At 43.3% G+C, this 26,740-nt stretch overlaps 1 protein-coding gene across 1 annotated transcript in view; it reads right to left on the bottom strand.

The window, feature by feature from the left end:
- Nucleotides 1-26,740, bottom strand: part of PAPPA2 (pappalysin 2) — a 219,805-nt gene that overhangs the window by 69,395 nt on the left and 123,670 nt on the right. The window contains exons 13-15 of the mRNA XM_074322117.2: nucleotides 20,131-20,266; nucleotides 19,714-19,930; nucleotides 1,152-1,323 (exon numbers count right to left, since the gene is read on the bottom strand). Of these exons, the coding sequence (XP_074178218.2) occupies nucleotides 1,152-1,323; nucleotides 19,714-19,930; nucleotides 20,131-20,266 (525 nt within the window). The remainder of the gene's footprint in view (nucleotides 1-1,151; nucleotides 1,324-19,713; nucleotides 19,931-20,130; nucleotides 20,267-26,740) is intronic.

Genomic DNA, 26,740 nt, shown 5'->3' with positions numbered 1-26,740 from the left:
GATGGTGTCTTTAAATTCTATCTCTAAGCCAGTGAAAATCTCCCATGCAGTCAACTGGTACAAGATGGGAAAAAAAAAAAATCTGCCCTTACAAACCACTGATATCTACTAATCATACTGCCACTTTTTCCTCATGCCACATCTTTCTGGGTCTTTCCTAAAGTACCATTATCTCGTGCCTAATGCATCCTTTCTTTATCTTATGATCGTGTTTTCTAATGGCAGATTTCAAGTTTAAATTGCTCTGTTCTGTAGACAACTGAAAGCTCTCTAAAGGAAAGAGGGAAAACAAAATTTTTGGTTTAGAAGACATCCTCTCGCTCAGAATAATGGCCACTTAATAGAGTGTCAGGAGCCTTGTCATTTTGCTAGAAACTTAAATTATTTCTAGTCTTCATAATAACTCAAATGACATAAATACTTCTGTTCTAATTATTTTACAAATGTAGAAACAAACTTAAAGAGGTTAGTCTCTTTTGCTTATGTGTTTGTTTGTTTTTACCTAAAAATCACACACCTCATAAACAGTAGCGCCAAAATTTCATTCCAGGTCTGCCTCCCGAGCCATGATCGTAAGTAAGAAGTTCTACTACCTCCAAATCACCTTGAAATCCTGGAAATGGTGCTGTGGTAGCTTGTAGAAACTTGGAACGTTCAGTCAAAGCTAGGATCATGATAGAATCCCCACCTCAGTAACAGAGGGAAGAAATGCAGACGGTTTTCCTTCAGCCTTGTTGTAAGAAGGGCTGGGGGTCAGACAATGAAGCACAGACAAGCTGACGGCAATGTAGCTTGCCTGCAAATTGTGGGTGAGGCTAAACTGTGGCATTCTCATCTTGAAGGCAAAGGTGGGGACCGTGTTTTCTGACAGGAAGACCAGAACACGGGAGCAGAATGGAATAAGCATTCCAGTCTACCGGTGCCCTGGCGAGAAACTGACACCCTAGGTAATGGGACCTGCCCATGCTCAGATGTTCCTTTCTATAAAGCCATTTCTATAAAGCCATGCTTCTCCTTCTTTGTTGGAGTCCTCGCTGTTCCTTTCAAATGACTTAAAAACACTTGCCCTTCCACGATCGGGCCAGGAGAGGAGCATGAGAACCTTCGCTCCCCAGGAACTTGGTCCTGATGACCGTGGGTTTCCAACTCACCTTCAAGGGCCTGAGGTACTGCCCATTGCTGACCTGAAGGGCAAATCCCCTTTGACAGGTGATAGCACACTTCATGTGACCTGGGCCTTCAGAGGTACAGTTCACCACCTCCGCATGATCAAGCAGCAATGGGGCACAGCTGCCCGGCTCCCCACAGGGCTGGTGAACACAGCTGGGGACGACAGAAACAGAAGCATCTTAGACTGAAACGGAACAAACATGCAGCAGCAACAACTGCAGCTCCTTCTAGAAAGTGCCTCTAAACCAGAGAGAACAATTTTATTCCAAAACCTACATGAAACTTACCACCTCCTTCTACACGACCTGGAACCATGCAACATAAGATAAATAAGAACAGAATCAGCTAATGAGTGATGATTAGCTGACTTTCTATGGCTCTCTCAAGAGGACAACAGGGTGATGCCACAAGGCAGAGGGCACGTCCCAAAAGCTCTGGATGGCATCAGAAATGAACAGATTAGAAGGAAATCCTCAAAATATGTAACAACCAGTCCGGCTGGGCCCCAGACAATCAGAACAGACCCAGGACAAAGGTCAGGAGTGATTCGGGGGGAGGGGGGCAGGGAGGACTCGGGTTGTGTCAGCCATTAACCTTTTAGTTGTTTGATCACAGATTCATCCCAGGAGGGCCCGGATGAAGGCTCTGTGTATCTGAGATGGCAGAAAAGGCAACATTTTCCTACGGATGGGCACGGAACTATTTTCGACAACTAGGAATAGCAGTACACACCATTGACAGTAGCACCAGTTGACCAGAAATCAAGTCCATGACAGAAGAGGAAACACATACACGAGTTGCTGCCACATGCCTGGCCCTGCGCTTGCAGGACATCAGCGGAGGATTGCTGCCTGATGTCCAGGGCCAATCAAGCAAGAACTCCCCACGGTTCAGGGAGACTCAGCCGGGGCCATGATAGCAACAGACATGTGACAGAGCAAGGGGAGTTACTCCCTTGTCACCAAGGCAGAACCATAAAGGCTAACAATTTAGGGCACTGGGCCCAGGGACTTGAATTTAAATCCTGGCTCCACCATTTACTATGGGTGTAATTTGCTTGAGTTACTCCTCCCCCCATAGGATAAGGCTAACAATGATACGCATCCCACAGGGCTATGGTTGTTCCTGCTCCCCAGCAAGTGGCCCAAGTCCCACCCTCAGTGGCCTGTTTCCTGTTAGCCACCCACACTTTTTGATTTTCCCACTTCTGTACCTTTGCGCAATTTACTGAGATTTCTAAAAGGCCTTCCTTCTTCATGAAGCCCCTCCAGATATCATCTTCCTTTGGACCTCCCAGGGAAATTTAAAAAGATAACTCCCTTCTAATGCTTCTTTTACTCTACCTTGTATTATAACCATGTATGTACGTGTGCTTGTTTTTTAGTTAATTATTGTTATTCGTCCTTTGATACATGAAGCAATTAATGTCTAAGTATCTCCTAAATGCTGAATATTCCAGCCAGATTATAAACTTCTTGAAGACAAATACGCTTACCCACTTTTATATTTACCATATACCTTGCTGCATAGATACAATAAAAATTTGCTGGATTAAATTTGTTCGTATTACAGACAACAAAGTAAGTCAATGGCTATCAAAATGGGACTCACTCCATGAAGCTTGATGGAGGAAGAAATACATGAGTTGGGGGGGAAAGGGGTTGTTCATTGTCAGTATAAACTCCCCCAAACTCAACGCTGACAACTGCGCATGCAAAACAGGATATACATCTTTATCTCTGAGTCTCTGTTCGACCTATCTGGATAAGGAATCTGAAAGCTAACTCTCCTTCATGGGATGAAATCAGAACACGTCCTTAGTAATGCTAAAAAGCTTCAAGTGCCATACATGCCACATGCTCTGCAGTCCACAAAATGCAGTACTTCTTCATCATGTTAAACAGAGAGTATTGGAAAACAGAGTCATTAACAGTTGTGGTCCATGTCAGCTTATTGCCAAGAAATTAATGTGAAATAATAGCACGTGCTGTTTTCCGCGACTCCATCCAATGATACCATGTCATCATTGAGGATAAAAACATGCTAAGACACAAAACAAGGACTCTGAATGAACCTCCTTCCATCAGGATGGGGTTCCGTGAACTACTGTTGCTATGACTCCCAGTGTGAGAAGTCCATCCGGCACTGGCAGCAAGGGAGGCAGACTGAGAGCACAGGGGAGGGGAAAAGCGGCATGAATAAGACCAAGACTAAAAAGAAAGAAGGAAAGAAAGAAAGAAAAACCACCAAACCCAGACCTGTTTATGAAGTGAGAAATGGTTTTAGGGCAGCTGCTGCAAATTCTTTCACTAGCTTATATTTCCATTTGCTTCCTTTTTAAGGAATTTGTTTTACGAGGACGGTGTTTGTCAGGTCGTTAGCTTCTGATGGCATCTGGTACCAATTGTAGACTTTTCTCCCTCACACCTCAACCCCAAACCCCCTTCTGCGTTTCTCTTCCACTACAAACACTGCTTTTCTGAGTGAAGTTGTGTTCTCCATTTTCCCACCCTCCCGATGCATTCTCCTCTCCACCTAAAGCTACATACGTTCAGATATCATCAAGATCATGCGAATAGTAAACATAATTAGTCTTTAAATATCTCAAAAGCTTTCTTCTTATGATTCAGACAAGTGGTAACGACAATGGCAGCCTGGAGACTTACAATGCCCCAGAGAGGTGGGAAGTCAGGTATTTGTCTTGGTTTGACATGCAAGGAAATGAAAGCTGTTTGGAGACTGGCTGGAGGCCACACAGAGAGTCGGAGGAAAATCCTCAGGCTGGATCTCAGAGCCCTCAGTCTCAGGGCCAGCCCAGACCACGAGGCCATCTCCCTGGGGAGAGGCTGCTCTCCTGTTGCTTTCTTCTCAATTCAAAAGCTAGCAGTTTAGGTCAGGGTAAGCCAAGAAGCCTCTCAGCGGGGTAGTCGGGGGGGAAACTATAGAATATTAACGGTCTGTCTTCATTTTGAGCAGTTTTCTCGAATGATAGCAAATCAAACTGGCTCGATTTGTCCAGCTGCTGCAGTTCGCAAGATGCCCTGCTAAGTGTGCTTCCTCCTTTGCCAAGAGCTCCTCACCCTCCCACCCGTTTTTTCCAGATCTTTCCTCACACCTCATCACAATGTGTTCTCAGGTAAGGATACGATGAACCCAGTCAGATGTGATTCACAGGTATTTCCATTTTAACAGGAGACAAAGTTTCAAGCCAAAGGAATGAGTTTTTCATGACGGAATTTTGAGTCCGTAGGGCCTTAGAAATCACACTCTGTAGACGGCTACCTACCCATAATCCTAACTTCGCTCTTTGTCTCTCCACGTCTCTGGATAAGCTTCTACTCTCTCTTCTGGTCCTCACTCCCCAAAGTCATTACTGTTTGAGGGTTTTAAAAAATGCCTTGGACTGAAGAATCCCTGTTCAGAATGCATTTTAATCCTAGCCTGGCTCCTCTGTATATAACGTGCTTGTGGTCGCCCAGGCAGAATCCTCGCACCGTCCTGTGTAATGATGTGTGTGTCGCCTTTGGTGGTTGGGTCTGTGAGTGATGCCCGTACTTGGGAAATCTTTGTTGGCAAAATGCCATACAGGGGTGACCTTCATATGTCGTGAGGCAGGCTTTCTCAACCACAGTTGTACATTACACTCAGGACATTTTAAAAAATATAGACACCCAGATTTTGTCTCCTGGAGATTTTGATTCTGTAGGCCTGAGGTGCGATCCCAGCATCTGTGATTTTTTTTAAGTTTCAAAGCTTTTGATGCTCTCCAGGAGGGAAACCCAGAACCACCCAGGTCTGGATATGTGTAAGTTAAAATAATATATCAATACATTCCATAGGCTGAGACTATAAAATAACAAGACTGATTCCGGGAGAAACTGGCCCCATTGCTTGATCAGTGTGCTCCAATATATTAGGCACAAATTATCACGTAGAAGCCATAGGATAGATCAAAAGCATAAAACATTTCCCCTATTCTGAAGAAACTTTCACTATAGCCGAAGAGAAAAAAATAATTAAATCATGTGTTACTGATTATAAACTCATGGCTGTTTCAGAGAAAGTTTTATCAGTGAGTATGATTTGATCTCAATGAATAAATAGGATTTGGAAAGGCAACATAGATATCCTGGAACGTTACCTCTGATGTTTTACAGACAGGCGGCGCTCTGAAAACTGAGCCAAAATTCACCATTTCCTCCCCTACCACTGAGAACTGAAGGGAAAAAAAAATTAATTGAAGAAAATTCAGTATGGGTGGGTCTCAAATTTTGACTAACAAATTTAGGGAACTTATACTGAAAGGAGTCAACATCTATATTTAAAGATAGACTAAGAGGCAAATTCCCAAAGATCGCCTCCACCTTTTGGTGGTGGGTGAGGAACAAGGTAAGGCTGACACCAGAAAGCAGATACTCTGCAGAGGGAGTGAACAGACCCACTATCAAACCTGTCTTGAGCTGCCTCCCAGTGCATGCCAAACCAGGCACCTCTTTTTAGTTTTCCATTCCTTGAGGCTCCTAGAGGGAAGTCGGCCAAGCTTTCAGCCAAGGCCCACATTTGGGAAACTGGGTATTTCCTGATGAATGTGCGAAGTCCTGGCCGGTCTGCCCACCACTTCCCCACAGTATTGGTCCAAGGTTCCCCTAAGGTCTGAGCCACCCTGGAGGAATTTCAGGAAGCTAACACAGTATTCCAGAGTCAATCAGAATCAATTACGTTTCTCCATGTGAAGGTTGATGGAAGACCCCATTTCTTAAATATAACTGCTGACCTTTAGCAATGATGTTAAAGGAATCACAGCTTATTAAAACGGAAATGGACCTTAAAGGTCATTCAACCCAAATTCCTCTTTTTAGAGATAAGGAAACTGAGACCAAAAGAAATGATGGGATTTCGAGCACACTAAGATTACACTATCATAACAAAGAAGCATTTAATTTTGGCTCAAACTCAAAATCAGGATGACATCAGCTCATGAATTTTTCTAGTCAGTATCCCATCATCCTCAGGTAGCCAGAAAAGGCTGACCACAGTTTGATACCTGGAACCTAGGCTAGTTGAGGAGAAACTGTCTAGCATCTGTACTATCCTTTTTGAGAAACAGCATGGTGTAATGCAGAAAGGAGTCTAACTCATGTGACCTGGGCTCCGGTTTTGACTGCCCTCTGCTTATCTCTAAACCCTTGGTTAAGTCTCTTAACCACTCTGACCCTCTGTCTGCAAATTTGTGAAATGATGGGGTTGAACTAGGTTCTCTCGACGATCCCTTCCAGCTCTAACATGGTATTTATTTTCATAGATGAGGTGATAGTGGTATTGGGGTGGGAGTTCAGAAAACCCATGAATGGGCAGGATGTGGTGGAGAACCCAAGGAGTTTCACACAATCCTTCTTGCCCAGGGTAAGTTTTTGCTTAATGTCCCAACTTTCCAGTTGTTGAGTTGAACACAATATTGTAATTCATTTATCCAAGAAGTGCCACCATTGGCCAAAGAGCAATGCCAGTGGTTTCTGTAGAAACAGCTCTTTTAAGGTTAAATAGTAAAAAAGGATCAGATTTCTCTCCATTCCCCCACTGTGTTTTATTGATTCTTATTGAAATAAGAGGGTGTGGGCTAAGAAGGAATGTATGCTCTGGATTTGGCAGCAGATGGAAGTAGGATGGATGGAATCTAGAGTGGACTAGAGAGACGGAGTCCTCATTAATCTTTCCACCACCAACAGCAAAACCAAATAATAATAATAGCATCCATCCTTAGAGAGCTTTGCTGTTTCTCCAAAACAATACAAAAAGGGGTGGTCTCGGCTCTGGCTCCCCATTTTGCCTTCTGGCCCCCTCTTTGTTCTATAGGACACAAACCATCAGCCTTCTCAGGCAGAACAATGCTGGTACTTTGAGCAGTTGCACTAAAGGATCAGACTAACTGGGAGGGGAAAATTAATTCAAGCGCTGCTCTGAAGATTCTCATCTGAGAAAAACAGAGGAATCTCAGTAGTAACTCTGATTCTTTCCTCACATGACTGAGAAATGATGAATTACTGCACAAAGCAGACTTCTCCTTCCATCCCTGGATCCTGGGAAAGCGGAAGTTTCCCCCCACCCTCTATCGAAGTCTCTGCCCCGAAGTTGGCTCCTCAAAATATCCATGTTTGGAGATGCCGATCTCTTTCTAGAAGGTGACCTATTTGTAAGTTCCGGATTGGACTCTGGTGGCCCCAGGACTGCCTAATTTGCTTTGCTCGTTTCTAATTCTGGGCACAGTTGTTACCACGCCTGGCTGTAACACTGGAAGTCCCATCCAAATGCCCCTTGTCCTGTTAAAGAGAAACAGATTTACATCACACGGCCAAAAGCACTTCCTTTCAAAGGCCCTGTCTCACCAAGTTTCAAAACCCATAGTTTTAAAGCAGATTATAAAATAGGTGGAATACCAACAAAAGAGTCAAAACAATTGCTGGCTGACAGGCAGAGAATGCGCTTCCTAGTGCTGCACCGGAAGCAGAATCACCCACTGGAAGCAACTACAAACATACGCTCTTTGCCTCCAGTGGGCATCTCCACCAGACGCCTTGCCTAAAGAAGAGTGAACACTGGAGCCCCCATTTGACTGCACCGATGAGTCCCTCCTACCTACTATTCATCCCGGGGCACTCATTCAACTATTCATTCAGGAGTGACACTTCCCCAGCCACATTCAGAGGCCAAGCCTGGGGAATAGTGAAAACATGCGGGGTTTCGTGAGGGAACAACACAGTCCTGTGAATAAAGCTTAATGGGCATGAGTTTCCATCTGCATCATTGCTAGAACACTACCTACAGGGCAGGGAGAAGGGGTAGATGACTTTTCTGTGGCCATACAGAAGCCATGTGCAAACTCACATCTTGAGGATTTTCAAGGCAGCACCTGGAATAAGTCCCAAATTTACCTGAAATAGTAGGACCTAAAACGCATGCTGGGCCTCTCTGAGACTCTCCCTCTCTCCCCTTGGCTCCCTTTCCCTGTAAAGTTCCTGGACTCCCAACAGAAGCTCCACAGTGTTCCCAGAAGAATGTGTCAATCCTCGGTTGACATCAGATTTGGAATATTACTCCCTTCTGTTCTTTGCGCTTCCTCGCACTCCAAGCCTTGCGACATCGATGGCTCATTTGCTTATGGAGAAATGAAGGGTCAAAGAACGGAAGAGATTATCCCTAAATCATGTGGTGAGACGAGATAATGCAGCCAAAAGCAAGAGGACAGGGGTCTGGACTTGGGCCTTGCTGCCACTCCAGTCACCACACTTCCTGTCTTCATAGTTATAGCTACACAGAACCAGACATGGCCTGAGAAGCATTTCAACCAGAACTTACGGTCAAATCCGTCAACAATGTCTGTCTCCTCAGCAGGCTGGCAAAATGACAGAACCCTGGAGATATTGATTTGTTTCTGTTTTCTGTGCTCTCGCCACCAGCTGCCACGAATACAGACTATAAGGATAAGCCAGACCTGAGCAAAACTGGGAAGCAGGTGACATTTTAAACTCACCCCTCTTTTCAGCACCACTTTCTCTGTTTCCCACGCTCCCCCAAACTTCCCAATGCCTACACTAAATTGCATACTAGCCAGACCCTGGTCTATTTTTTGAATTTTCAAGGTCCATAAGAGAATGAATACCTCTGGTTGATAACAACTTAAAACATCTTTACTTCTAATAAATAGTTATTTGCGATTTTAAAGAGACCTCTAAAGATTGTCAAGACTTGAAGAAAACAATTCCTAATAGTGGAATTTCAGATACCATTGCGGAGCCACTGTTTCAGAGTCACCGTTTGGAAACCCACTTATTCCTCAGAGAAAGACACCGACCCCAAGACCTCCTAAGCTATTTGTGCTTGTTCTTGCTTTCAACCAAAGCTGTCACTCAACTGGTTCTCAGAATATATCCCCCTAAGGACCATCTCAAACAGGGTCACATTTTAATTTAGTAAAGGCTTTCTCTAGAATAGTCTAGCCATCCTTCAATAATCGCCTAAATGAGACCCTGTCCATGACCTTTCCTTGTTTTTCCTCTAGAACCCCATGAGAGCAAACAGTTGGAAAGACCCAAACAGCTCACTGTGTCTCCCCAAGCAGACCTGCCGGTCACCACGCCATCTGTCTTCGGCCAGGACAATCACAATCCTCTCCAGTGGATTCTCCTCCTTCCCCTTTATTGTATAGACAAATCATTCTGGGAAAAGGAAGTTGGGTAAGAAACCTAGGGAACAATTGAGCAGCTATAATTCTTTCCTTGCTTAAGAAACAAAAACAGATTCAACGTTAATTTGCGAAACTGCTTTCGGGAAGAAGATGATCACATGAGTAAAAATGCAATACACATTTCATTTCTATAATGCCTGTCTGGGCAGCAAGACAGAATACTTCCCATCATCCCAGAGCATTACAGGGAAACCGTCTCCTACAAATAAAAGATGAGAAGCCAGAGAATAAACACATGCTTTAACACGCGGCCCCCAGCAAAAGGAAGGAAGGAGCCCTTCACTTTCCGAGGCTGTAAAAAGGGAGGTGGTCCGAATGTTGTACATAGGACAGTAGGGGAAGGGGAGGTCTGGCGGGGTACAGGAGCCCAATCCAGGCAGAGGAGGAAGGGAAAGTGTTGGCCTTTCAAATATGAGCTCCAAATAACTGAAGTACAATAGGAATTGGTAAAGCAACAGCAATGAGGCTTCCAGAGAATAATGGAGCATGAAGCAGAATGACAGGTAATAGCGATGGAATGATCCTATTACCAAGAGCAGGCTCACAAACTGATTACATTAGGGATGGAAAGCCAAGGCATTGAGCTGTGTTCCGGCTGCAGGCCCCGGGACTAGGGCTCAGAGGCCTTATAACCTCACCCCAGCCCTACCTGTAACCTACGGAGTATCCAAGAAAAAACATATTCACAACTGAGTTCCAACATCTCCCAAGTGGAAAACAAAGCCACTTCCTCCCAGAAACTCTCTGGGATTATTAAAGTCATAGAAGTGAAGTTCTGTGGGAAAGTTGCTTTCCTTTCTACCACATCCTTCCACCCCACCCCACCTACCCAACATCCCATGTCTACATTGGATTCTCCACAGACAATGGAGGGTGACCCAGAAATCCTCCAAATATGTGACTTAGTGATGAAGGCTCTGTCTGCTTGGTCAGCAGATCTACCTTTTCAAGAATAGCTTTCTCAGGCTAAAGACATCTTTCTGTCACAGCACAGGGGTGCCACCAAAAGGGGGATATGAAGAGCCAAGGCACCCAGGGTAAGTCAGCCTGAGACGGCATTAACCCTGCCTGTTATCATACTTCTTAAATTGCAAACAGAAAATCATGGGTTATTTGGTGATAGCTAATTGTGGGTTCTTCTCTCTGGATTATCTACTTTTTGCAATCCCTGTTTCAGGAAAGACAACTTGAAGAACAGAGGCTCCACACAGAGAACAAAAGTGCCTGAACGAGTGTACTTGTACCTAAATTGCATGTCTCTGTGAGTCCTGAGCATTCCAAACCAAACAAGATCTCCATTAGTCTTTGATTACTCCTTTTTAAAACCACATGATCCTCACCTTTACACAAGCATGGTTAAGAAAACATGGCAAGTATGTTAATAACGTGTATGTGAATTTTTATGTTATGTATGCAAGAGTCAGAGGCAGAACTCCGATGTCATTGTAAATGTGATGTCTATACTAGCCTAATGGTAAAGGTTTTTACTGTAAAAGGTACATTTTGTTTAAGGGTGGTTGCCTTGAATACAGAATCATACAAGAGCACACTGTGTGTATTCATTATTTTTTCTTGACTCAGACTTTATGTGTTCAGCTTAGTTTGCTTAAAGTAAATAGAAAAATGCAGATTTGTGCAGGGAAAAAAAAAGAGAGAGAAAAGGAGAAAAATCTGGGGTGACACTGCTCTTTCCAAAAACATTTATGTTTTTACTTAAAAAAAAAATACCGTTTTGAATGGCACTATCATTTAAAAAGTTAAATCATTTTAAAATGTAGTTATTGAATTCAATGCACATTAGCCTTTTCTAAAATACTGCCTGGCGTCTAGTGAAATACACACACACATACATTTACACACTAGACCAAAATTGCTAAAACAATTAACTCTCAATCATCCAACATTATGAAAAGCGTCAAAACACAGATGATTTGAATAACCAAACTTTCTCACTTTTAGATTTTACATAATTTTATGAGTTTCTAGGAAATGAACTGATATTACTGATTCAATTTCACTTTAAGGAATACTAGAATAATGCCATTTGAATCATGGAGATTGGTGCTCGGCGGGGGAGGGGGGCTGAAGTTTAACCAGTAGGGAAAATGAACTTGGGAATAAAATAAGGATATGGATTATTTATAAAATGCATGTCGATATCTAGACAATGGGCAGTGAGAGGACATTCTCTGGTAGAAGACTACCTACCGAGAACTGGGGAATTTCATGAGCAGCCCTTACTCCTGGAGTCTTTCCTCTTCCCTCACACTTTTTCCCTTCATGCGAATTCCTCCCGTGTCCGGTGGGGCCCAAGCCGTCTAGTAGGTTGAAACTACATAAATACAGCGTGCGGTGTGGCTCTGTCAGGATATGAGACCCACACACTTAGACACTTACGACTCCAAGGTAGGCGCACGTTCAAGCAGCCCAGGCTAACGTTTTGGGGTAGACGTGATCTCTGCCTCCTAGAATCCACAGCCCTGGGTAACTCCCTCAACTGGAGTGTGGGTAGGACCAGTGACTTGCTTCTAACCAACTGAATATGGCGAAAAGGACAGTGTCACTTCTGATGATGTCACCTACGATTGAAAGGTACTCTCGCTGAGAGACTCGCTTTTGCTGGCGTTGAAGAAACAAGCTGCCAGGTGTGAGCTGCCCATGGAGAGGGTCATGTGGCAAGAAGCTGAGGGAAGCTTCTGTGCAACATCCAGCAGGAAACCGAGGCCCTCAGTCTGGCGGCCTTTTGGAACCAAATGCCAACCACCATGTGACGTGCCCAACTTAGCCTTTAGAGGAGAACCCAGTCTTGGCTGGCACCTCATTGTAACCTTACACAGGACCCAGTTAAGCCCGACCTAAAATCTGCACCTCACAAATTGAGTACAAATGTGTATTGATTTAAGGTGATAATTACGTAGTAATAGTATTACACAGCAACAGAAAACTGATAAAGATACACATAGACAAGCCTTTCAAAATTATAGCTCCCCTTCATGGTTTACCTGCACTTCTAATCTCCAAGATAGTGAAATATTTTTTCTCAGATTTTCTCTCCTCTGTGGAGTAAGGTATTTTTCGTTTGGGCTAGGACTCTATAAAAGCTGGGTCAAAATATCTCTTTTTCTAATGACCTCAAATCCCCTGGATTCTGCCCATAAAAGTGCCCTAATCTAGATAATTCATTTCCTGAACTTTCCCCGAAGTCCAGACTGTGTTTACAATCCCACCCTTTTTCACCTTCCCCATCAAATATCACCAGTTCACCTGCATTCGTTGGAGCCCACATCTACATTTCTTGGTTTCATGGTTTCCTCAAAATGAATAAGTCATTTACATAAACACCTTTAAAACATAGGTGTTCTGTAATTATTCCAGGGTCAGTTAAACTCGTTACACCAATCCAAATACAGTTTGAGGGAGGATGCAGTATTTCTTGGACAGTAGTAGACACGGGGATATTTCTGAAACAGTTTTCCATTCATATAATAGAACTTTTCTTCACTAAAAACAAATTACTCAGATTCTAGCATTTGTGCTCATCTCAAATCAGGTGAATTTGTATATTTTGAGTCTCAGTTTTTCCTCAACTGAAAAATAATACTTGGCACATTGTAGGCACTTAATAAATATTTTTGAGTAACAAATAGTCTAGCTCTTTCTATACACAGAAACACACGCACACACATACACAAACACAACACATGCCACATAGAATACTTTTACAAATCAATTTACAGTAAACTTTTCAGAAGCCTTTCTTCTCCTTGGAATAAAATACAGCAATGCATATTATACCACGTGTACACACATACACACATACACACACACATACACACAGACACATACACACTCATTGTATCAGACCTAAATTGTTATGAATCAACTCCAATTACCCACAAGGATAAAAAGGATCAGAGCACAACTATAGACAAGTGAGTGAGAAAGAATCAGAGTGAGAACGAGAGAGAGAAGAAAGAACGCAGATTTCCACATGGGTCTTCATTTGAATATCCCACTCAATTTTAAATTAGAATACTTGGCTTTGATAAGTGATAGTTTAAGGTAAACCTCAGAACCCACTACAATTTTATATTTATGAGTATCTATTACGTGTTTTCCATCTCAATCAGAATGTGTATTTATACTGAATAAGCTAATGAGGTAGTTATACTTTATGTTTGCCTTGGACTTAAAATAAGTTCAAAACATTAAAAAGAGAAAATATGCATTTCCAGTGAGGTCAATCTATTTAGACATTATTGAAAAGTGGTCTTAAGTATTAAAGCCAGGACCTTAAAGGAAATCTTATCTGAAACACAGAAAGGCAGAGAGAAAAGGGGTTTCTTCTTGGTAGACAAGACCTTTCCTGCCAGTTATCAACTCATTCCAAACCCACCCTTCACTCCCCTGCTTTGTGATACCAGGGACAGACCACGCAAGCATTGCACTTTTGCCAGTTAGCATGACGTCATATTTTCCCAGTCGAACGTAACAGGAGAGCCACTGCAAGAGACAGGGGCATGTTTTCCTGATTCCTACCTGGTTTCCTCTCCTGGCTTGATGTCCACCAGAGCTTTAGTCCAGTGGTGCTCACCCCCTAACGAGTTTCAGTGACACCCACACATCCCAGCAAGTCCCACCAGCATGTTAGCTGGCTTCCCAGCAGGTCTCAAAGGGACCCCAGTGGATGACTTCCGAGAGAAAGTTTCATTGGCACCCTAGTGGGTAGCTGCCTGTCAAATTTCATCAGTGCCCAGTGGGTCACCTCTCAGAAAGTTTCATCAGCTCCCCCGTGGCAGCTTTCCAGCAAGTCCCAGTGGCGCCCCAGGCAGTTTCCTACTGAGCTTTAATCAGTACCCTATTGGGGGGTTTCCTTATGGCCAGCCCAGCTTGTGGCACCTCAGGGAACTTCTCTGCCACCCAGTGTGCCACCACCCACTCTCTCCAATGAGATCCCATCGCAGCCTCTTTCGCATTTGTTCCTTCCTCAAATAGTCTTCCATCACCCCTAAAAGTAATGGTTGTTCCCGTCATCCACCATTCTTCTATTATTTAGGATTCTCCTTACCCCTTAGTAGTCAATCTTCTGTTACTAGTCGACAGTTATTTACATCAAACTTTTCCTATTCTAATTTCCATGTCCCTGGCTGGAGCCTGACTGACACAGAATGAAAGTGGAAATGGTACTAGGAGATAGATTCACACAGACGGAATTTGGGGATCAGCTGGTTATGCCTTTGGGCCTGAGTACAATGCTGAACTCTTCGTCAAAGGGAAACGGGATGCCATTAACCCCTGACACACAGTGGGACTACAGTTCACAAGCTACCATCTTTGTCTGGTAGCTTCATCAAGAGCCAGTTGGAAGCCAACCAACTGGGAATGCCAAATGGCTGATGGACGTGACCATAGGTGTTCTTCACACCACTGCTGAGCTTGTCACAGCAGGAAGAGAGAAGAGAGCACACCGAAACCGGGCAGGTAGGCCCCTTCTTCCTGCGGTGTCTCTCCAGAACCCTCCACTGACAAACTTAACACTGTGCCAGCTGGCAAAGGGTAAATATTTATAAAATTCGGTTCTAGTGTTACAAATGAGGGTTATCAGAGTGGATTTTGAGTTGAGAAACAAGTTGATGGGTAACGGGCACACCGTGTCAAGGGTGGATGGTAAAAAGTAAAGATGGGGAATGGCTTGTGCTTCCACTCGGTGTTAAAATATGCTACAAATTCCACGTGTATCATTCTCAGTTCATCTCACATGAATATCATAAGATAATTTCTCCCTGCTTCCCACTTAAATACCAACAATACAAAAACAAACAAACAAATGAAAAACAAATAAACAAAAAACATGAAAATCCTCATCAATACCAAAAACCAAGACTGACAGCTGAAACCTGTGAGGATTTTCTCCTGATTTCAAATGTATTAGACTTGAATTGAGAAACCAAAGCATGATTTTTCTTTTTTTAAGACAGCAAATAAGAAATGGCACCATGCTCAAAGAAGAATGGGAAATGGAACATTCTTTCTTTGTTCCTTGGTCCCTGTAAAGACCAGAAAACTAGGCACTGCTCCCCAAGGGTCACAGGTCTGTCTGTCCAGCAGTCCTTACCAGGATCGCCCTTTCTCTATTTCAAGAATTCAGGTCAGGAAGTATAATGATCTTGGTGGGATAGAATGGGAATGAACAGGGCGGGGAGGGAACCATTGACAAAGGCCACCGAATTCTGGGAGATAAATGTCCCAAAGGTAAAAATGCTACTGAGTCCTAAAGGATACCAGAGGCTTGAGGACCATGTGATACATTTTCAGAATAAAAGCTGGGAGCATTTTCATACAGTGAAATCCCACTGCATTGTAAACAGTGCAATAAAGCAATGTGCCTTGGGCTCGTTGGCAGCAAAGGCAGAGAAAGGTTAAAAATAAAAGAAAGGCAAATATTTATCAAACAAACACAAACAAAAGGAAAGCAGGGATGGGAATTTTAATTTCAGACGAAGTAGAATACAAAGCCAGAAGTATTTAAAGGGGAGAAAGGGTTGGCAAGAAGCATGATCCCTAATAAAGATAAAACAGTCACAGGCAATTACACACCTAATCATTTAACATCAAATTATAAAAAGCCAGAACTGCTCGCAACACAAGGAGAAACGGAAAGAAGCACAATTGTTTGGAAGGTTACACTGCATTCTCAACCTTGTATAGAGCAGGTAGAAAGAAAACTCAGCAGGCGGGAAAGTGCAAATGCTGAAAAGAGATGAGTGGTCAGAAGTTTCCACCACTGCCCTCAGCCCGTGCCCTGGAAAAGGACAGTGCTCTTCACCTTCAGAGTATTCAACACTGGGGGATGTAACGGCTACACCATCAGGTAGGATCAGAGAAGTGACAGTCACCGTTTCCATTGTGCTCCTGTGACTGGATGGACAGAATTCTGTTGCAGGAGAAACCACATACCCATCAGCCATTTTTCCCTATTAGTGAATTCTTCTAGTTTTGACCTTGTGGATTTCCAAAGTAGATAATAAGAGTCCCAATTATCGGCAAGCAGATCCACTCATTTAGGCAAATTTACCTACTACTGCCTGGCTTATATCTTGAACACTTTCCAAGTGCCACTGTAATAACCAAAAGGTGGTTCCCACTTTCCAATGTCATCAACACAGTCCTGGGTGGGCTGTGGGTCGGCCTCATACTCCAATGCATAGCACGCTGTGGCAGGTTGTGTAGACCCTTTCCCTAAGTGGCTACAGCTGGAAACAGCCAGTGAGTAAGAATGAATTGAGCTCTTATTGAGCACTGGTGGCCAAAACCTAGAACACTGGGCTTGGTTTTCACGACTAAGTGGTTCATTATCAGGAGGGTCATAAACTGGGTAGCCATCATAGCAGAATGGGAAACCAGATGAAGAGAGAGAGCAAAGCCAAAGGGTCCAAGCCAAGGATCGTGAACGTCACTGGAGAGCCAGACTTAGGTTTACTGGCCCTCAGCTGAGGTTCTGTGGGCCAGTCCGGCTGGTTTAAAGATGTAGTGTTGTAGGACAGACAGGCCAGTGGTCATTAATGGTTAAATATAAAATGGATAACACTTCTTCTACTGCCAGGCATCTGTCAACTCTCCCTTGCCCATTTTAGTATTAATGGAATTCAGGTCATAAGGAGTAAGAAGGAGGTAGTCAGGAATTCTTCGCACTATGCTCAGAATTTGAGGGTTTCATATTATAGTCTATTTACATTTACAACTGTGATCGCTACAAAGATGCAGAAAGACTTCTATTATTTGAGCATATATAGGGATTCAGATTTTAAATCTGTTTGCAAAGAAACTATATGGGATCTATTAGGTTCCCTGTGTATCAAAATTTACTATATTGCACTGATTTGCTGGCAGAGAAGGAAAAGCCAATTTGCATGGTTCCTGTCAGTCACATGTGGTTTGGAAAGGCTTATGCATTCCAGATCCACTCTGTGTAAACTGGAGAATCATATCCTATTTCTACTGGTTTAAATGCATGCATATGAAACTTGTTTTTCCCACAGTGCCAGATGAAAATAGGTGAAGCACTAGCAGCAGTGATCACAGTTGATCTACTTCTTTGTCAAAACTTCACAGCTATGATGGTGAGAAGAAGTCTCATCCCTCAGGTCTAGAAAAGGGTGACTTCTGCTTCTTTGCCTTGCTTGTTCAGTTCTGTTCTGTGGAGCGTGGATGGATCAAGTCTGTAACTGTCATTCAACACACAGTTTCTGACACCGACTATCTGCCAGGCCTTCGGCTAGGTACCAAGAGATACTAAGCAGAATTTCCATGGCTGGGAGCTCAGAGTTGAGTGGGAAAGAACAACAAGCGAATAAACAGTTACCGCCAATGTGAGAGCTGCTTTTGGAGTGTGTGGGTTGTGTACAATACCCTATGGAAACACAGAGGGTGTCTGCCAAACCTTCACAGAAGAAGGTGAATCCTGATGGTGAAATATGAGTTGAAGGGAAGAGGCCCTGGAAGGCGTTCAAGAAAGTAGGAACGCAATGTGCAAAGACATGAAGCTCATCAAGAACACATGTTTCAGGGACCTGAGAGAAATTCTGCATGGCTTGAGGCCAGAGGTAGAGCCAGGGGAGAAAATAATTTGAAAACACATGAGAGAGAGGCAATAATTCTAGGACACAATGTTATTTTAATAGTGTACATTCTTGTGTTGATATTCGAAGATGTCTACTCACGAAGAAGACTTAAGAGTCGCAGACAAATGAGCTAACCTTCCAGTGAGCGTTCTCCTGACTCAGTTCCTCACTGTTCCTCCCTTCCTAGCACTTATAACAATGCCTGGCCCAGTTAGCACTTCCTTACCGTAAACCCCTTTTTCCCGCGTGTGGTAGATGGCCACAAAGATGGCCCCCAATGTTTCATGCTGGTGCACACCTTGCCCATGGTGATGGGCTGGTCTTACTGACTCATTTCGAAGGAAAAGAATATACCAGAAGTAATGGGTTGTCACTTCCAACATTATACGAAGACTGTGGCTTCCCTTTTGGGCAGTCTCTCATGTACTCCAACTCTGGCTCTTCTTGTCTCTTGGATCATTAGTTGCCATGTCATAAGGACACTCAGGCAGCTTATGGAGAAGCCCACATGGCAAGGAACTGAGTCACGCCTAAGCGGGCATGCCCAGTGTCAGCACCTATGTGAGTGAGCTTGGATGCAGATCTCCCGAGCCCTGCCAGCAACCACATAAGTGAGCTGGAAAGTGAATTCTCCAGTTCCACTCAAGCCTTGAGGTTACTGCAGCCTTGGACAACAGCTTGAATGGAAACCTCCTAAGAGATTCTAGGCCAGAGACACCCAGCTGATTTGCATCTAGATTCTTCACCCACAGAAACTGTGATGAGCCACTAGATTTTGATATCATTTGCTACAAAGAAAAAAAGTAACTAACATGCTATACTGGCACAGTCCATTCCTACTCCCTCATCAAGGCTGGGTTTCTGGTTGGACACGATGGTATCAGAGTTTCTCGTTGGTGATGGAGCACTGCCTGGAAATCCAGCTTTTGTGACTAGGACCCCAAATGCCTGACACCTTACTCCTTCAGGGACTAAACCCTGTTACGTACTGTCCGTCTCTATTGATTAGATCATGTACAGAATGAGTCCAGCCCAACTAGAGCTCAGATTATTGTTCGGCGTGCTCTCTCCCCCATCAGGGCCAACCATGGGTGCACCAACGCTACGAAGTACAGTCCCTCTACTAGCTGTGGCTCAGAAGTCCAAGAAACCTCTATTTAGATGATGACAATCACAGATGTCCACAGCAAGACACATGTAACTAATGCATTCTTGATTTCCATGTGTAACTAACTGATTACATGACACGCCTTAGAAACTAATTGTTAAACTTGCTATGTATGCTGTCCAGGTGGGGACAAGTGGAAAAACATATATTGCTTGGAGAACATTGAGTTTTTGGCAGAGAATTTTTGGCAGTTTATATAACAATGTTAATTTAAAGGCAGTGGCTTTATATGTTAAAAAAAAAGAAAAGAAAAAGATTTTAAGACCTTGTAAAGATGTTAAACATTTACACAAAAAATTAGGCTCAGCTAAGAAAAGAACAAAATATAAAACCCAAGTGTTTCTTCTACCAATTGTTCTTTGCTTGCTTCTTATGTCTTTTCAGTTCTTAGACCAGTTTTTTAGTTAGCGATTAAGCACTCACTGCCTACATAATGCTATGTATGGAAAAGGCAGCAGTTCATCATAGCCACAAGACAAGGAAAGGAAGAAGGAAGGAAGGGGACTTGGTACCTCAGTCCCTGATGATTTTGCCCCTCGTGCACTGGGATGCAGTTACTGGGAGCTGAAGGACTCGTGTGGGAGGACGTCCTTAGAGCCACCGCTGAGATGCCCACCAATGGGGATGAGAAATTCAGCAGCAGTGAGGTGGTGTGGTGGGAGAGGACATTTGGGTGACGGGTCACATTGATAACCAGTGGGTTATGCTGGCACGACAGTTCATAGGTTCCTGAAGAGAAAGAAGGACATTAATAATATTTTAAGCCATTCACATAACACCATTGTCCCATATCTAGTATTCATTGTATCCTCTAAGTAGCTGTAGATGTGGGCAAGGTCCCAAACAATATCAGAGACAGACATGAAGCTAACTCCTGGGTCTGCGGGATGACCCTCTAGTGGCCCTAAAAGGATAACTGTCCGACTCACCAAGAGAGTGGTTGTTTCCACTGAAATCAGTCAGGTGGAGGGTTACTGTTGGACGCTGGTGTTTCTCAGAGACCAGACCATCAGACGTCAAGAAGATGAAAATCGCCGTGGCCACTCCTGGTCTACTGAAACACACCTAGGTATAAATAAGCACATACAGTATGAGCCATTATTTCCATTGGGTTATCGAGCCACCTAAAGTAAGAGCTGCCTTCTCCTTTACAAGTGAGAAAAATATGGAGTAGGCACAGAGATGTCCCAGGTCACACCAAAAGTTAACATTAGATGGAAAGAAAATAACTCTGAGCTACGTAGACTTTTTACCTCAAATGTTTCTTTTTTGTTTGAACCTGTCGTTCTCTTTATTTCTCAAAAAAGATCACTCAAAGAGACCATTTCTTGAGACAATTAGCCACCGCATAGCCAGCCAATACCTCCTTATCTCTAAAGAGAGAGAGAAATGCCAACGGTCACCAAGCTAACGCTTTGTTCTGAACTGGCATGGCTAATTATCCCTCCGGATCTCCCTGTCTTCTCCTACAAGTTTTATCAGAACCTCACATTGAGCATGGAATGATGCCATGGGGGAGAGGTTATCACAGAGTCGGTTGTTTCTGAGATGAGAAGCTGCCACACTTACGCAGGTCTCCTGGTGTCCCAAGCCTATATACCCTCTGCATAGCTGGAAAATAAGCCAACACTGAGGCATAGGAAACTTGGGTTATTTATAAGGAATATTCCTAGAGGGGTAGGTGAACAGTCTTGCAAAGCAATCTCTGGAAGTTCTGTCCCTGGAAATCCTTTAATAGAAAAGAAAACATCTTAGTAATTGGGAGATGACCTGAAGAGCTTATTTTGCACACTGAAATTATTTGATGCAGTCATTCTAGTTTTGTCCTATTTCCTGTAGCTCTACAGTATTCTTAATTACTTTTGTTTTAAATTAAAGTTTATTGGGGTGACAACGGTTAGTAAAGTTACATAAAGCTTCTGCACAGCGAAAGAAACCATCGACAGAATAAAGAGGCAACAAACCGAATGGGAGATTTTTGCAAACAATGCCTCCAATAAGGGGCTAATATCCAAAATAGATAAAGAACTCATACAACTCAACAACAACAACAACAAAAAACCAAACAATCCAATTAAAAAATGGGCAGAGGACCTGAATAAACATTTCTCCAAAGAGGACATATGGCCAATATTCTTATTTTCTGTTGAGAATAAATTCCAATCTTCCCTAGTGTTACATGGCTGTTACATTATTAGAACCTGTGTGCATTTCTCTAGCTTTTTATCAGGTTCTGAGAGTGACAAAGCCCCAGGAAAACTGTCCTCAGGGTAAAAGCGGGTGCAATCTCTAATGGTAGGGGCCTCCTCTAAAACGGGGAGGACAGTAAAACATGCTTTCCATTTTAATGAGAATTCTTCCTTGTCCGCAGACTGATTTTTCCTGAGTCTTGGTGGTGTGTTTATGGTGTCCATTTGCACTGCTGGCTTCATTAGGGTGATTTTATGATGTGCAGCGGTCAATGGAGCACAACTCTCCCTTCTTTCTCTCCGCCTTTGAGGGGAGAGACCAGCCACACTCTCTTTTTACAGTGTCTCCTTCCCCCCTTTTCATTTCCCCTCTTTGAAGTAATAAATATTCCTTTATAACTTAAGAAGCATCCAGACCCATAGGTTGTGGCTTGCAATATGAGGTCCTTTGTCCCTGGATGGATGAGGGCTAGACATGAAACACGCCATACGGTAACCAACAGCCTAACGCGAACCCCTCAACTCCAAGAGCAGACAACATCAAAGTCCCCTGGGATCTCCCACACCCTCTTCCTTTCCATAAACCACAAGAGAGACTTGAGTGCTGGAAGCAAGTTCTGGGTCATTTCCTGCGCCAGGAACACACAGAGTCCACACAAGTACCTGGTGGCTTTACCCCAACAGGCGTCAGACTTGAAGAGCAGAGTGGATTCAACGAGGAACGGGAGAGTTCCGTCTTCCGCCTCCTGTCAGGGCCCCAAAGAGACACCACCCAGTGAAACTAATCACTCGGGGTAGGTCTTACCGTGTGGATTTCTCTGTCCTGAGGGCCTGTGCCCAAAACTCATTCTGCATCTCCTAGAAACATGCCTCCTTGCTACAAGCGTCTTTGGAAACCGCTCTGGACCCTAAACCTGGCTTCTGGTGGCAGGGTCTCTATGCCTCGACATGTGGGAAGCGGTTAAGCCAGGATTTCCAGGCCATGGCTTAAGTAGAAAAACCACCGGTGAGACTTACAAAGGAGACACAGGCAGAGCAATGTTGGGAGACACACAGCAAAGCCAGACACGGGTCTGATCAAGGTACAAGATGCCCAGTCTTAGGCATTTCCTCTCCCGGTGACACAGAAGAGGTAATCAGACTTCATTCTCATCTAAATACCACGGAGGCACCCTATCAGCCACTAGATGCAAGGAAAGTATAAACTCTCTCATACAATTGCTGGAGTCTCAAAAGCAGAGGTTAGTTTGAATATGCACATATCTACATAATCCGTCTGAAGGGACTAAAAGGAACCAAGCAAATTCATCATTCTGGAGAGAGGGTTGGCTAAGCAGAGCCCTGGGTTTGACTCTTAGCTCCATCTTTACTTACTGGATAAATCTGAGCAATCCATCTCTCCTCTCAAAGCCTAGGGTTCCTCTTCCCCACATCTGAGAAACACACATACTACCAATCTGATTTGACTACTGTGAGGATTAAATGAAATCACATGAGAACACACAGGACTGTGCCAATCATCTAGTAAGAACTCAATGTTCAAAAATTCTTATTTCCTAAAAGAAATATGTTTTTCTTCTGTTTACACTTCAGGAAGATAAGGGTGAAATAAGATTTTAAAAAGAAACATATATTCATATATTTTGGATGATATAGAGAACTGTTTTTCCGAAATGCATAGACTAAAATATTTTATATCTATATATACTATTTTAAATTGGTACTCTGGATTCTACTCCTATACAAATTGGCAATATTTGATGCTCTTGGTTTGGAATATATCTCTACTTTATAAGTGGAATCTATGAAAAATATATTTTATATACATATAACTGTTTTAATAGACTTTTCAGGAAATCCAGTTCAATACACAGTTATTAAAAACCTACTTTTGCTGTACATAACAAACTTCCAGAATTTACAGTATAATTAGAACACTAAAAGTGTATTCATTATTCACAGATGATAGTTTTAAAAGTTGTTCTTTCTACAGCCAAGTTACAGCTATTTTAATATATATAATAGAATATATATAATAGTGTAGGCTATTTTTACTTTATGTGAAAAAAATAATGAATTTTATGGCCCTAGATGCGAAAAATCAGTAGCAGCTAGAGCAGGAAATTTGCCCACACGAGGCTTTACTTACTCCACCTTCGTGTCACCTTTGGCACGCTAAGTGTGATACTCCTTTAATCAACACACCAAATGCATTATGTGAACAGCTGTGCCCCCCTTCAGGATAAAGCACCCCAGATACACCTCCTGGGGGCACACTCAGGTCTGAAATGAACGCCAGGCATGCCCCAAGAGAAAAATCCAAGATGTTCAGACATTAAGACAATTATGAGCTTTATGCTTTATTATTTGTTTTAAGGAGGAGATTGCCTCCATGTGTTACATGGGCAATGTAAAATTAATTTCAACATGGTTCTTATGAAGAAGTAAAACTAGACATCAGAAAGGAGGTAAGATCTTTTAGAAAAACAAACGATACAGGGGACTGAGGAAGGTCTCAAGACAGAGGGACTGCTGGTGAAATCAGTGAGTTCATCGCAAAATACATTGAAACGGAGAAAACATAGATTGGATGGATGGGTGGATGGATGGATCGATGGATGGATGATGGATGGATCGATGGATGGATGATGGATGGATGATGGATGGATGATGGATGGATAGATGATTGATGGATGGATGGATGGATGGATGGATGGTAGATGGATGGATGGATGATGGATGGACGGACAGGCAGATAAACAAGCAGGCAGGCAGACAGATGAGTGATAGATTGATTGATAGACAGATAGATAGATAGATAGATAGATAGATAGATAGATAGATAGATAGACAGACAGACAGACAAAGACTGACTGACAGAAGTAGAAAAGCAGTCTCACATGCTCAGTTGGTTTTTCATCCAAAGTCTGCACGTTAACTACTGATCTAACTTTTGGCCACTGGTGAAGGTTAAGATTGAAAGAATGTTTCCCCAGCACAGAACTGTCTGGGCTTAAACAAAATCCATCTTCAAACTGCCTGCTAGGGACAGACACACTCAATATAATCCCAAGCCAAGAATTTCAACTTCCAGGTCATCCTTTGTGGTGGTCACTGGATAGCAGACCCTGAAACTCCACCACAAACTTGAAAAGAATCTTCTCTGAGGTTTGAAAATGCCTTTGGTTAGTTACTAGGTTATTTCTCCTGGGCCTTTCCACTTTCCCTCATCTATGGCTCTTCCTGATTCCAGAGAGAAATGGAAGGCCCTTGTACAGGAGAAAGTGGGCAGATGCCATGTTCTGTTCATAGAGCACTTTACAGTTTGCCAAGCAGGATCACATACTGTGCTGGAGTCCTCACCAAGCTCACTGGGTTTTTATGCCTATTTGAGATTTTTACTCTCATATCCCCAGGATACAAAGGTTACATTATAAGAAGTGGAAAAAGCAGGATTTTGAGAGCTTAAGTGACTTCCTCTAGCTAAATGCTAGACAGGCTGGGATCTGGGTGTTCCAACTTTAAGTTCTGTATTCTTTTGACTGCCCAGGGATTCTTAATTTGGGGTGAGCAGGAAGTCACAGATTCCTAAGAAAATGTGTTGACACTTGTTCCCTCTCTCCCTCCAGAAATGAAGTCACACAAACACTTAGGCATAAAAGCTTCATACCATTTCAGGGAGCTAAGAGAACACTTCAAAAGCCATTAGTAGTCCAATGCGGGGGTGTGGGGGGTGGTCAACAGAAAGCAGCTTAAGAACGCTGGCACTATTGGTTGAACCATATGCCTTTTTTGTAGGTGAAAAATGATCAAATATTGGAAATTTTGTATGGATCATCCAGATAATATCTCTGTCTATGTAGACTTAGAAATTTGACACGGAGATTGACTCCCACTTCTGGGGATTTTTACCTGAAGTCCAAATCTAACAGATGAAGGAAGCATGCGAGGCAACCAGCCTCGCGCCACTGAGCTGTCCTGGTGGCCTCCAGACTTGAGGGTGTGTGTCAAGTCAAGGGAATTTTGAACCTGGCTTGACTTCCTTTCCATGTCCAAGCCTCTGTCTCTCTTGGTATCAGTCAAAGCCCAGGTGATTTCCTGTGTTATTCCTTCAGAATACAAGTGAGGCTATAAACACTACGAGCTTCCGTGGTTCTTTTTTCAAAAGAGTAAGATCATTTTGTGAAATGAAGAGGGAACCACCACTATGACCCTCACTGGCCAAGGGGCGACATTTGAAAATATATGATTGAGCAAGTCAGTGGAAGGGTTCAGATCAGAACCAGCTAAGTGGCCGAGTTCCTTCTAAGAGCATTTCCTCATCTGTGATGTTGGCCTCCAGGGCTAAGCATGCAGAGAAGACCTCTCCATGTTAGCTCTCCGTGTTAGAAGAGCTTGTAGGACTCCAACGGGGGATCAGAAAGAGACAAAATCAAATCCGTGGTGAATACTGTGGTTTGCCCCCCAGATCCCCTCCTTCATGACTGAGTACTCAGCTCGCAATCATCTCTTTTCAGAAACTGTCCTCAGAGGAAGAAAGCCCCACAAGGTCACGCCACTTCCCTGGAATGGGAGGAGAGGGGACACACCCATGTCCAATGGCCTTTGGGGAGGAGTGAGTGACGTATAAGGTGGGATGACTCCGGAGGGCCATCCCAGCTTCCTGGGGGATGCTGACAGTTTCTTGTGGCTGTTCTTCCCTACACCCACTCCTAGTTCTTTCACTCCCCACAGGTGTCAGTGCCAAGGACAGTACTTAAACTTTTGCACGCAAATCTTCCTCCCAAAGTCTGAATCCTGGGGCAACTCCACTTAAGACAAAGTCTGAGAATGAGAAAATTATGGACTATACATGGAGGCAGAAGGTTCCCTTGGGAACAAGAAGGCATAAGTCAGGGGATGGGGTAGTGCACTGCAGAGCGAGGCAAGCTTCCCTCCTGGTTGAAAAAAAAATTGCTATCTCAATTATTGATGAAACTTGGAGTCTGCTCAGTTGCCACGTCTAGGACCTGCAAAAGCTTCCATGTTAAATCAATAAAAAGTTAGATTAGTGGTAATCAGATAGGAAAGTGGAAACTGAGTGCTTTACCCTCTGGGGATAAGCTCTTAACCACTGGGAGACCAAGTTCGTCTTTCAAATGCTAAGCTAGGGTTTGACAGAATTGAAAATTACATATACACGGTCATGCTTGCTTTGGCAGGATTCCCAGGGAATGCAGGGACCCAGACCCATACAGGTTAATTTTCCCAACCGAAGATTTTGTTTTGAAAGGCAAGAACTTTTCAGAAGTTTCAACCATGTGTACAGAAATAATTCCAACATATGTTAGCAATGATCTGCCCTCTTAAA

This window comes from Rhinolophus sinicus, chromosome 11 (genome assembly GCF_057876585.1).
Source record: "Rhinolophus sinicus isolate RSI-liver-muscle chromosome 11, RSI-T2T, whole genome shotgun sequence".
In the NCBI taxonomy this organism is placed as follows: domain Eukaryota; kingdom Metazoa; phylum Chordata; class Mammalia; order Chiroptera; family Rhinolophidae; genus Rhinolophus; species Rhinolophus sinicus.
This window is presented reverse-complemented; position numbering and strand designations above follow the sequence as displayed.